Source organism: Capricornis sumatraensis, chromosome 11, assembly GCF_032405125.1.
Source record: "Capricornis sumatraensis isolate serow.1 chromosome 11, serow.2, whole genome shotgun sequence".
Lineage (NCBI taxonomy): Eukaryota > Metazoa > Chordata > Mammalia > Artiodactyla > Bovidae > Capricornis > Capricornis sumatraensis.
This window is the reverse complement of record NC_091079.1, coordinates 73,905,990-73,918,970: the sequence shown is the minus strand read 5'-3', so window position 1 is coordinate 73,918,970 and position 12,981 is coordinate 73,905,990. Positions and strand designations below refer to the sequence as shown.

General features: G+C 38.2%; 1 protein-coding gene across 1 annotated transcript in view; it reads left to right on the top strand.

Annotated features, from left to right (window-relative positions):
- Window positions 1–12,981, top strand: part of PKHD1L1 (PKHD1 like 1) — a 179,964-nt gene that overhangs the window by 81,256 nt on the left and 85,727 nt on the right. The window contains exons 35-41 of the mRNA XM_068983663.1: window positions 479–667; window positions 1,431–1,601; window positions 2,147–2,373; window positions 3,269–4,253; window positions 6,740–6,988; window positions 7,677–7,826; window positions 12,206–12,380. Of these exons, the coding sequence (XP_068839764.1) occupies window positions 479–667; window positions 1,431–1,601; window positions 2,147–2,373; window positions 3,269–4,253; window positions 6,740–6,988; window positions 7,677–7,826; window positions 12,206–12,380 (2,146 nt within the window). The remainder of the gene's footprint in view (window positions 1–478; window positions 668–1,430; window positions 1,602–2,146; window positions 2,374–3,268; window positions 4,254–6,739; window positions 6,989–7,676; window positions 7,827–12,205; window positions 12,381–12,981) is intronic.

Sequence of the window (12,981 nt, the reverse complement as noted above, 5' to 3'; positions counted from 1 at the left end):
CAGGAATTGTCATTTGGTTTTATTGCCATACAGAACCTTCTGAATTACTATAGTTTGTTTCCCACTGTGGCTTTCTAAATAAATATCCAAATTGAAATTATGTAGAATTTTGCATGCCTCAATGCCTGAGAAGATTTTTGAGTTTAAAGAATTGATCATAGCTTTTAAAAATAACCCCATGTGATATTTCTGAACAGTTTTGTTTATTGACTCTGATTTTTTGCAAATCATTTCTTAGTTGTCAGTTTTGAAGTTGTGTGATTTATCTTTTCCTTAGCTTCACATGATCTCACTTTCTATTATTTCTGTTTATTTTTATTATGTGTTTGAGTTAGACACACATAAAAATTTTATAATGTTAACTGAAATTTTTTTCACTAGTGGCTATATAAAAAGGCAATATTTTCAAAGATAGTTATTAAGAAATTTTCCTAATTTTCCTTTTTTCTTTAAAAAAATATGACTTAATTGCTCCCAGTGCATGGATTAGGTTATGCCTGGTCACCATCAGTCTTAAATGTGTCTGTGGGAGACACAGTGACATGGCTTTGGCGAGCACATCCGTATCTCAGGGGAATAGGATACAGCGTTTTCTCTGTCTCCAGTCCTGGAAGTGTAACTTATGATGGAAAAGGATTTACCAACGGAAGAGAAAAATCTGCATCAGGTATGTTTCCACTTTGCTGCATTTTGCGTCATCTTTCTTTTTCCCAAATATAATAAAAATAAATTTGTTTAGATTTAAAATACTTTTGCATAAATAATACATACAAATACAGGATATGGTTTAGTTGACATTTTATTGTTATCACCAAATACTTCAAATTTATAAAATATTCTTAATGAATGCCTGCAAGGTATTTTGTACATCAGAGTTGAGTTTTGATATCAGATATATCTCTTTTCATTCTGAAATAATCAACCAGAAAAATATATTGAAACAAACAAAATACAAAGAAGACTGAAGTATGTGTTTTAGTGATGCCAATCTGGTAGCAAGTAATGAATTTCTGTTGATTGAAATTAGCTTTAAAATCAGTCTTCCAGGACAACTTAGAGTACGATGTGCCTTTTAGACTGCCCATTTTGTTCTTAATGTGTAGCAGCTTGAACTTCTTATTCACGAACTATTTTTCATTGCCTGTTGAGTTTTTCTGTAGGAGTCAGTAAGTTATGCCAGATATCACATGTTTTTTCTAGAAAAACTAATGCTGGCTCTTGCCTTTATGGAATAGAATTTCATTATACAGGACAGCTCTTTTATAGCCATTTTATGGTCTTTTGATAGTCATTTCCTTACTACTTCTGCTGAAATATCATATGCTTGAAAACCTGTCATCTGTATGTGCGTTTGAAGGATCATTTCAAATTTATTTTCAAAGATGCATTAATTGCTTATATTTATTATGTACAATCTCATTTTATGGCAGGTTCATTTTCTTACCAGTTTACTTCACCTGGAATCCATTATTACAGCAGCGGGTATGTTGATGAGGCTCACTCCATTTTTCTCCAAGGAGTCATTAACGTTTTACCAGCTGAAACCAGTCACATTCCCCTGCACCTGTTTGTGGGGGGCACTGAAGCCGCATATGCTCAGGGTAAGAAGGTTAAAGGTGGAAACCCTGTCCCTTCAGTTAAAGATGGAAACCCAGGGTGCATGCAGTCTTTCTGAAGTAGGAGGCAGATGACTGGCTCTGACTGCCTCTTACTAGCCGCATGACCTTGAATGGGTTGGGACTGCCCTGAGGCTAGCATTTATTCTATAAAACGAGGATCATGTTAATATTGTCCTGCCAGTCTGCAGAATCCTCATGTGCCTCAAATGAGATGTAATGTGAAAAAGTTCTGATACTCTGAGTATCTGAAAATATATTAAAATGTGAGATAATGTTTTTATTTTATTTTCCCCATAGGATCTGGCCTTAGAGAAATTGAAAAATTAATCTTATATTCACTCTTAACCATATCATCTTTGTCCAGGTCTTTTAACTTTGCAGTGCCTGGGGCTCCTCTTGTTCTTTGAAAAATAAAAAGGATTTACCAGAATATAAACCACCATCATCAAAATAGAGTAATGTAGCCTGAAAACAGTTCTTGTTTTAGAATTTTATCCATGACTTACAAGCAGTTCTTTTGTTTAAAGGCAGACCTGTGAGTTTGCACTTGGGAAGCTCTGTGGCAGGCTGCCAAGCAAGAGAACCCCTGTGTGGCCTGAACAGTACCAGGGCTGAAAATTCAGAGAGATTGCTTTTTGAGCTTTCAAGTTGTCTTTCCCCATCTATAAGCCACATTAGTCCATCCATCGGAACACTAAATGAATTGATAACAATTACTGGACATGGCTTCAGTAATCTCACATGTGCTAATAAGGTAAGACTATAAAGATCTTTTTACTTCTGTGTATGCATACAAGGAAGATGTTTCATCTGTAACCTCATAGTTTAATTTATAGCAGTTCAATTGCAATATAATTCATATACCATACAATGCATTTATTTAATGTGCAAAATTCAGAAGCTTTTAGTATATTCACAGAGTTGTGTATCCATTACTGTGGTCAATTTTAGAATATTTTCATTACTCCAAAAAGGAACCCCATGACCATTAGATATTATCCACAACCCCTCCATACCTCTAGCCCTCCCTAGACAACCATGAATCCTTCTGTCTCTGTGGATTTGCCTATTGTGAATATTCTTATAAATAAAATCATAGAATATGTGGTCATTTGTGACTAGCTGTATTCACTAAGCATAGCGTTTTCAAGGTTCATCCACGATGTACCATGTAGCAGTACTTCATTTCTTTTTCAGCTGAATAATATTCCATTGCATAACGTATACAGTTTATTTATCCACTCATTTGTTCATGGATATTGGGGTTCTTTTCACCTTTTTGGCTATTATCAATAATGTAGCTATGAATATTTGTGTATGGTCATAGTTTTGGTTTTTTAAAAATATTTATTTATTTGGCTGCTCTGAGTCTTAGTTGTGGCATGTGGGATCTAGTTTCCCAACCAGAGATCAAACCCAGGCCCCCTGCACTGGGAGCCCAGAGTTACAGCCCCTGGACCACCAGGGAAGTCCTCATAGTTTAGTTTTAAGGTCAATCCAAAATATACCTTAATCAGCCTCCCAAATTAATTTTATGAATAAAAAGTTTTCACATGATCAATTTTTCAAATTTAGTCATTGCTAATACAAAACTTAAGTTCATGCTAGAGTAATGTATTGACTTGTTCATCTGTTCATTTTACTTTCAGGTTAAAATTGGTAGCTATCCCTGTGTTGTAGAAGAAAGTAGTAACAATTCCCTTGTGTGTCGTATTGACCCTCAAAACTCAATGGATGTTGGCATCAGGGAAATTGTCACAGTAACTGTCTACAACCTGGGCACTGCCATCAACACACTGTCCAGTGAATTTGATAGGCGGTTTGTACTTCTGCCAAACATTGACATGATATCACCAAATGCAGGGTCAACTACAGGAATGACCAAAGTGACCATAAAAGGCTCTGGATTTGCAGTTTCTTCTGCTGGTGCACAAGTCCTGATGGGTCATTTTCCATGTAAAGTTCTGTCAGTGAATTATACAGCCATTGAATGTGAAACATCTCCTGCACCCCAACAGCTTGTGAAAGTAAATCTCCTAATCCACGGGGTGCCTGCTCAGTGTCAGGGGAACTGCACCTTTTCCTACTTAGAAAGCATTGCTGTGTTTGTAACAAGAATCTTCCCAAACTCTCTCCAAGGATCTGAAAAAGTTCTTATTGAAGGGGAAGGTTTTGGCACTGCCTTAGAGGACATTTCTGTTTTCATTGGAAACCAACAGTTCAGAGCAGTCGATGTTAATGAAAATAACATCACTGTTCTCATGACTCCCCTTCCGGCTGGACTTCATTCTCTTAGTGTGGTGGTGGGAACAAAGGGCTTGGCTCTGGGAAACTTGACAGTCAGCAGCCCTGCAGTAGCATCTGTCACCCCGACTTCTGGAAGCATTGGGGGTGGAACTACTCTGATGGTCACAGGAAATGGCTTCTCTCCGGGCAACACCACAGTCACTGTTGGGAATGAACCTTGTCAAATTCTTTCTGTCAATTCCAGTGACATCCACTGCCGTACCCCGGCAGGGACAGCTGGAAGGGTCAGTGTGAAGGTCTCTGTGAATGCAGTCGCGTACCCACCTCTGTCATTTATGTATGCCTTGGAAGATACTCCACTTCTCAAAGGAATTGTCCCAAGTACAGGTACTCCAAGACCTGCCTTTTGGGTGTCTTGATATAATATGATCAGTAATATTTGTTAGCATAGAATTGAAATAATGTTTACAAATGATTATTAAGATTGTCTTTAGACAATACCACTGAATCAATATGTGGGATTTGAGTTCTGTATAGTCTTTGTTTTGTGATTATTTTTTGTATATTCTTGGGCTTCCCTGGTGGCTCAGATGGTAAAGAATCTGCCTGGAATGTGGGAGACCTGGGTTTGATTCCCAGGTCTGGAAGATTCCCTGGAGGAGGGCATGACAACCCACTCCAGTATTCTTGCCTGGAGAATCCCCATGGATAGAGGAGCCCATAGGGTCACAAAGAATCATACACAACTGAGCAACTAAGCACAGCACATAGTGTCTATTTTGTGATTATTTTTGTACATTCTTGAGATCATAATTGCACTGAAATTCCCACTTCTATTTTAAAACAAAATCCCCATGAACTTGAACTAATTTTGAAATGAGGAAGAAATAGATGAATATCTATCAATAAAACTGGTCATTAGTTTGTGTCATTGGTGTTGATATGGCACAGGAAAAACCTGTTAAAATTCATAAGTAGTCGTTCTTTTGTTTCCATGAAACTTAAGTTGATTATTAACACAACAAAATTCTTCTTAAGGGAGTAATTGGCCCATTCAGATGGAAAAAATATTATAAAATAATATTTACTTAATTATTTGGTGTGAGTTGTTTTTCTAAGCTAAGAATAGATGGAGTGGCTTCTTGATCCTTTGTCACTGTGCTGTGCTGTTTCTGATCATCTTCAAGCTGTTGGAATGCTTATGATCCATGTAATAAATTCTGGAGAGGCAGCTATAGTCTCATGGCTGAGAACATGGCCTAGATACCTGGGTTCACATCTTCTCTGTTCTACTTTTCAGTGGTGAAACTTTGGATAAGTTTCTTAAAATATCAGATTCCTTATACATGCAGATACCTTTCTCATAAGGTTATAGAAGTTCATTCATATAATGCAACTCAAAATTTCCCTTAATCAAGAACTTATTAAATGTTGGCCTTTAAAAAAAAAGTCTTTGTTAGTTTACAGTGTCATGGGTAAGATGTATTCTCTGCTTTCAAGAAGCTTGCTATTGAAATTTTCTGTTAGACATCAAGTTTTTTCATTTAGAATTTTAAAAAGTAAATATTAGCAATAACAATGGCATCAGTTCAGCTCAGTTCAGTTCAGTCGCTCAGTCGTGTCCAACTCTTTGTGACCCCATGAATCACAGCACACCAGGCCGCCCTGTCCATCTCCCCCATATATTTGTAATCATTGCAAATGAAGAACTAGATATTGACATATGCTCCTTATTTCCATGAACCATTTCTGTCTCATCTCATTCTGAATGTATCTTTGAAAGCAGCATATCTGAAGATAGAAGAGACTTGTAGACAAGTGAGAACTGAGCTATTTTATTTACTGAAGAGACACAAGGTATAGATCGTTCTTAGAACAGTGCTTCCATTTGAAAAGTGCAAATACCAGACAAGATTAAAACTTTAAGACCTTAAAACGTTGTAAAATCTTATATCCTAAAACTGTTCTTAACATGAAAGATCTCATTAATATCTATGGTCTTTAAAATGACAACTTACATTTCAGTGATGCTTACTATGGCCAATTATATGGTTATTTTTACTATCACTGGTTTAATTAAAAACCAACTACTACTTGGTGATTCTGCATTTGTAACAAGTTAGTTTGATTAATATCTACTCATTTATTGTTTAGGTATATAAGTATGTGTTTGGATGACCTGTGAAAAATTCCATGTGTGTAATGCCCTCAATGCTTTTTGTCAAAAGATGGAAGGAAGGGAACAGAAAGATTGAAATACTTTATTACAGTTTCATTTTTTCAAGGCATTAGCATCAACTTTCATCTATATCTTTAACTCCTTATTTCTGTGTTGATTATCTTAAACCTAATTATTTATATATCATGATTTGTTTATCAAGTCATGCATATTGAAAATATCTGAGTGAAGAAAAAATAGTTCATTCCTCAGAAGGGTTGCAAATGTCAAGAAAGTACCAAAAGTTTTATAAAATAAGTTTCATCCCTGAAATATACTCTTAACGTACCACCCACTGCTCAGGCATTCATTTTTATCTTTCAGGCATTCGTCCTTCCTTCCTAACTCTAGATCTTGTCTATTTTATTCTCTCTTTTCCATTAATCTGAATTATGAGTAACTTATAACTTCCATCTGTAGAATGGACAGATGCACTGGAAAATAATAAACATTGATATAAATATCTTAAGATACCAAAGACTGCAATGAAATTATAGCCAAAATGTGTATGACATGTATTGTTTATTAGTTTTAAAATACTAGATATAATTTTGTTTATGTAGGTGAATAGGTATGTCTTTAAATGCATATCTAAGTATTAGAGTTTAGGTATGTATATGTATAGGATAGATAATAGACTGTCTTTCTTTTTAAGGTCCTCCTGAAACTGAAATTCAGGTCACTGGATCTAATTTTGGTACTGAAATCTTGGAAATTTTGGTGATGATAAGTAGCACACAGTGTAATGTGACCAAGGTCAATGATACTGTATTGCAATGCATTGTTGGTGATCATGTTGGTGGCACTTTTCCTGTCACGATGCATCACAAAACAAAAGGCTTTGCCATGTCTACAGTTGTATTTAAGTACCCACTTACTATTGACAGTATTCATCCAAGCCAAGGTAAGCATGAATGTGCCAGAGCCTGGAAGTATTTTACATTGTTTCAGTAAACACTTATTTAGAAAGAAACATATTCTTCCAACCCTGCTAAAATGTATAGTTCCTGTAGCACATTAAATTATTTTTGTTTATGTATCAAGTAAAGAAGCATGCAAAGGTATCCATTGTTTCAAAATATTTGTTTAATGCCTATATTTCTCTTCATGCTATAGAATATGTTTAAATTTTAATACTATTGAAAATGTCCAGATTATATGTGGAAATGTTTTTAAAAAACATGTTTAAATATCACTGACATATAATTATGTCTACATAAATAAATATCTTTTTCTGTTTGAAAATTATTTTAGTGGTTAAAAACCTTAAGAAATTATAACCAATGTACTTTTAACTAAAATAGTAATTTTACATTTGTGTTTTGACTACTTAAATTCTTTGTGACATTTCTATTAAATAAAATTGAAATTCCTAGAAGTAGTTTAAATAAATGACTAAATGTGACATTTACTCAGTGAGGGGTTTAAAACACTGCAATCAAAAGAGATTCTGTTGCAATAGTATAAAAATTTCCAGTTCTAAGAATCTTTTCATTTAATGAAAGTAGCTTCCATTCCAGGTGTTAAATATATGTACAGATGAGGTTTTCTTTTCATTAGCTTTGTCTTTCCTTCTTATATGTCTTCATTAGGGAGCTTCGGTGGTGGTCAAACCATGACTGTGACAGGCACTGGGTTTAATCCACAAAATTCAGTTGTGTTAGTGTGTGGCTCAAAATGTGCAGTCGACAAACTGAAATCTAATCGCACAACATTATTATGTGACATTCCAGCAAGTAATGGTAAGTAGTCCCCTGGAGGAAAGCATGGCAGTGCACTCCAGTTTTCTTGCCTGGAGAATCCCATGGACAGAGGAGCCTGGCAAGCTACAGTCCATAGAGTCACACAGAGTCAGACATGACTGAAGCAACTTAGCGTGCACAGTCAGAAAAAGAATGGCAGTCTTTGAGAACTGTTTGATTTTATAGAGATCAGTCAGAGTTTCTTCTTTTTCAAGGTTTAGTGTTCGTTAGGGCAACTGAATCAACTTTATGAATTTCCTGATTTTCAGCAGTTTCTTCAGAATTTTGTTTTCTACCCTTGTGTATTTACAAGATTCATGATATGTGAGTTAAACTGAATTGTTTATAACAAATTGCAGTTTTTTGGTTTATTACATAAGGAGCATACCAAATGGAAAACAAGTTTTTAGTACCTATTGGAGTATTAGCTTTTCCTTAAAGTTAGGATAGTGTCTTCTCCAGGGGATCTTTCTGACTCAGGGATTAAACCCGGGTCTCCCGCATCAGAGGTAGACTCTTTAACCTCTGAGCCACAAGGGAAGCCCTTACGTGGTACAGTTTAGTTCAGTTCAGTCGCTCAGCCATGTCCGACTCTTGCGACCCTATGAATAGCAGCACGCCAGGCCTCCCTGTCCATCACCAACTCCCGGAGTTCACTCAGACTCATGTCCATCGAGTCAGTGATGCCATCCAGCCATCTCATCCTCTGTCGTCCCCTTCTCCTCCTGCCCCCAATCCCTCCCAGCATCAAAGTCTTTTCCAATGAGTCAACTCTTCTCATGAAGTGGCCAAAGTACTGGAGTTTCAGCTTCAGCATCATTCCTTCCAAAGAAATCCCAGGGCTGATCTCCTTCAGAATGGACTGGTTGGATCTCCTTGCAGTCCAAGGGACTCTCAAGAGTCTTCTCCAACACCACAGTTCAAAAGCATCAATTCTTCGGTGCTCGGCTTTCTTCACAGTTCAAGTCTCACATCCATACATGACCACAGGAAAAACCATAGCCTTGACTAGACGGACCTTAGTCGGCAAAGTAATGTCTCTGCTTTTGAGTATGCTATCTAGTTAGGTCATAACTTTCCTTCCAAGGAGTAAGCGTCTTTTAATTTCATGGCTGCAGTCATTTTGGAGCCCAAAAAAGTAAAGTCTGACACTGTTTCCACTGTTTGCCCATCTATCTGCCATGAAGTGATAGGACCAGATGCCATGATCTTCATTTTCTGAATGCTGAGCTTTAAGCCAACTTTTTCACTCTCCTCTTTCACTTTCATCAAGAGGCTTTTTAGTTCCTCTTCACTTTCTGCCATAAGGGTGGTGTCATCTGCATATCTGAGGTTATTGATATTTCTCCTGGCAATCTTGATTCCAGCTTGTGCTTCTTCCAGCCCAGTGTTTCTCATGATGTACTCTGCATAGAAGTTAAATAAGCAGGGTGACAATATACAGCCTTGACATACTCCTTTTCCTATTTGGAACCAGTCTGTTGTTCCATGTCCAGTTCTAACTGTTGCTTCCTGACCTGCTTACAGATTTCTCAAGAGGCAGGTCAGGTGGTCTGGCATTCCCATCTCTTTCAGAATTTTCCACAGTTTATTGTGATCCACATAGTCAAAGGCTTTGGCATAGGGAATAAAGCAGAAATAGATGTTTTTCTGGAACTCTCTTGCTTTTTCGATGATCCAGCGGATGTTGGCATATGGTACAGTATACCATATATATACTATATATATATGGTACCATATACATATATATATATAGTATAATGTTATGAAGAAAGTGAATTCTGATAATTCATTGCCGAAATGACAACCCAGGCTGTGTTTCTGAGCAAGTTATTCAACCTCCCAGTGCCTTGGTTGCCTCCTCTGTAAAAGGAAAATAATTAGCCTACTTATTGTGAGGCTTGATAAGCCAATGTGTGTAAAGTGGATAGAATGATATCCAAAACATGATCTGTGACTTGCTATTATTATTACTCTTACTTATTTTGAAATTTTTAAAATTATTTGTTTACCTTTGGCTGCACTGGGCCTTCGTTGCTTTTTGCACAGGCTTTCGCTAGTTGGGGCCAGCAGGGGCCGCTCTTCCTTGCGGCGCGCAGGCTTCTCATTGCGGTGGCCTCTCTTGCTGTGAGCACAGGCTGTAGCAGCACACGGGTTCAGTAGTGTGGTGCACGGGTTTAGTTTCCCTGCAGCACGTGGAATCCTCCCAGACCAGGGCCAGAACCCATGTCTCCTGCATTGACAAGTGGATTATTAACCAGTAGACCACCAGGGAAGTCCACTCTTACGTATTTTTATCTAATGGTTAAAAGCCCTCCCTTTAAGGAGCCCCTGAAGCTGGTTTTAGAAAAGGCAGAGGAACCAGAGATCAAATTGCCAACATCCGCTGGATCATCGAAAAAGCAAGAGAGTTCCAGAAAAACATCTATTTTTGCTTTATTGACTATGCCAACGCCTTTGACTGTGTGGATCACAATAAACTGTGGAAAATTCTGAAAGAGATGGGAATACCAGACCACCTGACCTGCATCTTGAGAAACCTATATGCAGGGTAGGAAGCAACAGTTAGAACTGAACATGGAACAACAGACTGGTTCCAAATAGGAAAAGGAGTGCATCAAGGCTGTATATTGTCACCCTGCTTATTTAACTTCTATGCAGAGTACATCATGAGAAACCCTGGGCTGGAAGAAGCACAAGCTAGAATCAAGATTGCCGGGAGAAATATCAATAACCTCAGATATGCAGATGACACCACCCTTATGGCAGAAAGTGAAGAGGAACTAAAAAGCCTCTTGATGAAAGTAAAAGTGGAGAGTGAAAAAGTTGGCTTAAACTGAACATTTAGAAAACGAAGATCATGGCATCCAGTCCCATCACTTCATGGCAGATAGATGGGCAAACAGTGGAAACAATGACAGACTTTATTTTTTTGGGCTCCAAAATGACTGCAGATGGTGACTGCAGCCATGAAATTAAAAGACGCTTACTCCTTGGAAGGAAAGTTATGACCAACCTAGATAGCATATTGAAAATCAGAGACATTGCTTGGCCAACAAAGTTCCGTCTAGTCAAGGCTATGGTTTTTCCTGTGGTCATGTATGGATGTGAGACTTGAACTGTGAAGAAAGCTGAGCACCGAAGAATTGATGCTTTTGAACTGTGGTGTTGGAGAAGACTCTTGAGAGTCCCTTGGACTGCAAGGAGATCCAACCAGTCCATTCTGAAGGAGATCGGCCCTGGGATTTCTTTGGAAGGAATGATGCTGAAGCTGAAACTCCAGTATTTTGGCCACCTCATGCGAAGAGTTGACTCATTGGAAAGACTCTGATGCTGGGAGGGATTGGGGGCAGGAGGAAAAGGGGATGGTAGAGGATGAGATGGCTTGATGGCATCACTGACTCGATGGACGTGAGTCTGAGTGAACTCCGGGAGTTGGTGATGGACAGGGAGGCCTGGAGTGCTGTGATTCATGGGGTCACAAAGAGCCGGACACGACTGAGCGACTGAAATGAACTGAACTGAACTGAATTTGTTCTACCACTGTCATCTCAGCTAAGTGACTCAACTCCTTTCTGCTTCAATGTGTCCAACTATTGAAAGGAGATAATATTAACCCTAATTCGATGGGTTATTGTGAAGTTTAAATATCAGACATCTTAAGTATACAACAAACTTTAATTATCTAGCAAAATTTAAGAAGAACCAAAAAGAATCATACAGATGAATAAAGGATATGGTTTATATATAAAGATCTTTTAAAGCATTAACAAAATTTGATGAAGGTTTTCTAAACATTTTTGCTTCTTCTGATTTCTTAAAGAATATTTAAAAAAAAGTAACATTTTGTGACAGGGCTTGTTTATCATTTTAACATCAGAGTTGGTAATCTGATCTTTTTTTTTTTTTTAAATGCAGCAATGCTATCAATATCTGTCAAGATTTGTTTGCCTTAACACGCGCTCTGCTTCTTTTTTCAACATTTTTGGATTGCATTTCTGTAGTTTTTCTGTCTCTTACCCTGCTTTTAACTGCCACTCCTTGCCATTGTCAGCGCACCTGCTGTGAGTGGCTCCCTGTTCCTTCCTCTCTAATTTGCAGTGTTGAATCCTCTAGGACTGGAAAACTGAACAGGCAGGTTTGTAGAATCATCTATAGTAAGAGCCTCTGAGGAAAGACCTAAGGGTTTTTCCTCTGGTGATAATGTGCATTTATTTTGTGAGGTTTTTGACTGTTGCTAGACATCCTTTTTAACTAACATATAGCCAGTGAAAGTGACTTTGGGGAAGGAAGGTGTTACTGAAAATATTTGGGGGTTTTGGACATGAGTAAGGGCCTGATAGCAGAACTGAACTCAGTTTGATGTCCTTCTATCACAGGGAGGGGACCTGAGCAAGCCTGTGAAGTGAGTGTGGTCAACGGGAAGGATTCCTCTCAGTCCACGGCTACTTTTACATACAGCATGTCAATGACGCCATTCATCACCAAAATAGCTCCCAAGAGAGGCAGTACAGCAGGGGGCACCAGACTTACAGTCTTGGGATCAGGCTTCAGGTACTGTCTTCACATTACACATACATGAGTGTGTCTTTCCAGACTCAAGCCATTACACCTGCTCTCTCATGTGCCAGGACAGTGTTTAAATATAGTCAAATAATGTGTATCTAGAGAAGGAAATGGCAACCCACTGCAGTATTCTTGCCTGAAATGCCATGAACAGAGGAGCCTGGAGGCCACAGTCCATGGAGTTGCAGAATAGTCAGACACGATTTTGTAACTAAACAACAAACAACAATGTGTACTTGGGTTTCCAGGTGGCACAGCGGTAAAGAATCCGCCTGCCAGTGCAGGAGCTGCAAGAGACATGGGTTTGATCCCCTGGGTTGGAATGAGGAGGAAATGGAAACTTGAGCCTGGCGGGCTACAGTCCATGGGGTTGCAAAGAATCGAACACAGCTGAGCAACTGAGCACTTACAGTGTGTACCCATCTGCTGAAAAGCCACACGACTATTTACTGACTGCATACTCTGTGTCAGAAACCTTTCTACTCCACAGAATCTTCCTGGCTTACCTTCATAGATATTTTAAAATCCCGTTTTATGGTTAGAAAACTAGAAGAAGATATTGATTTTCCCCATATCCTAGTAACATCAC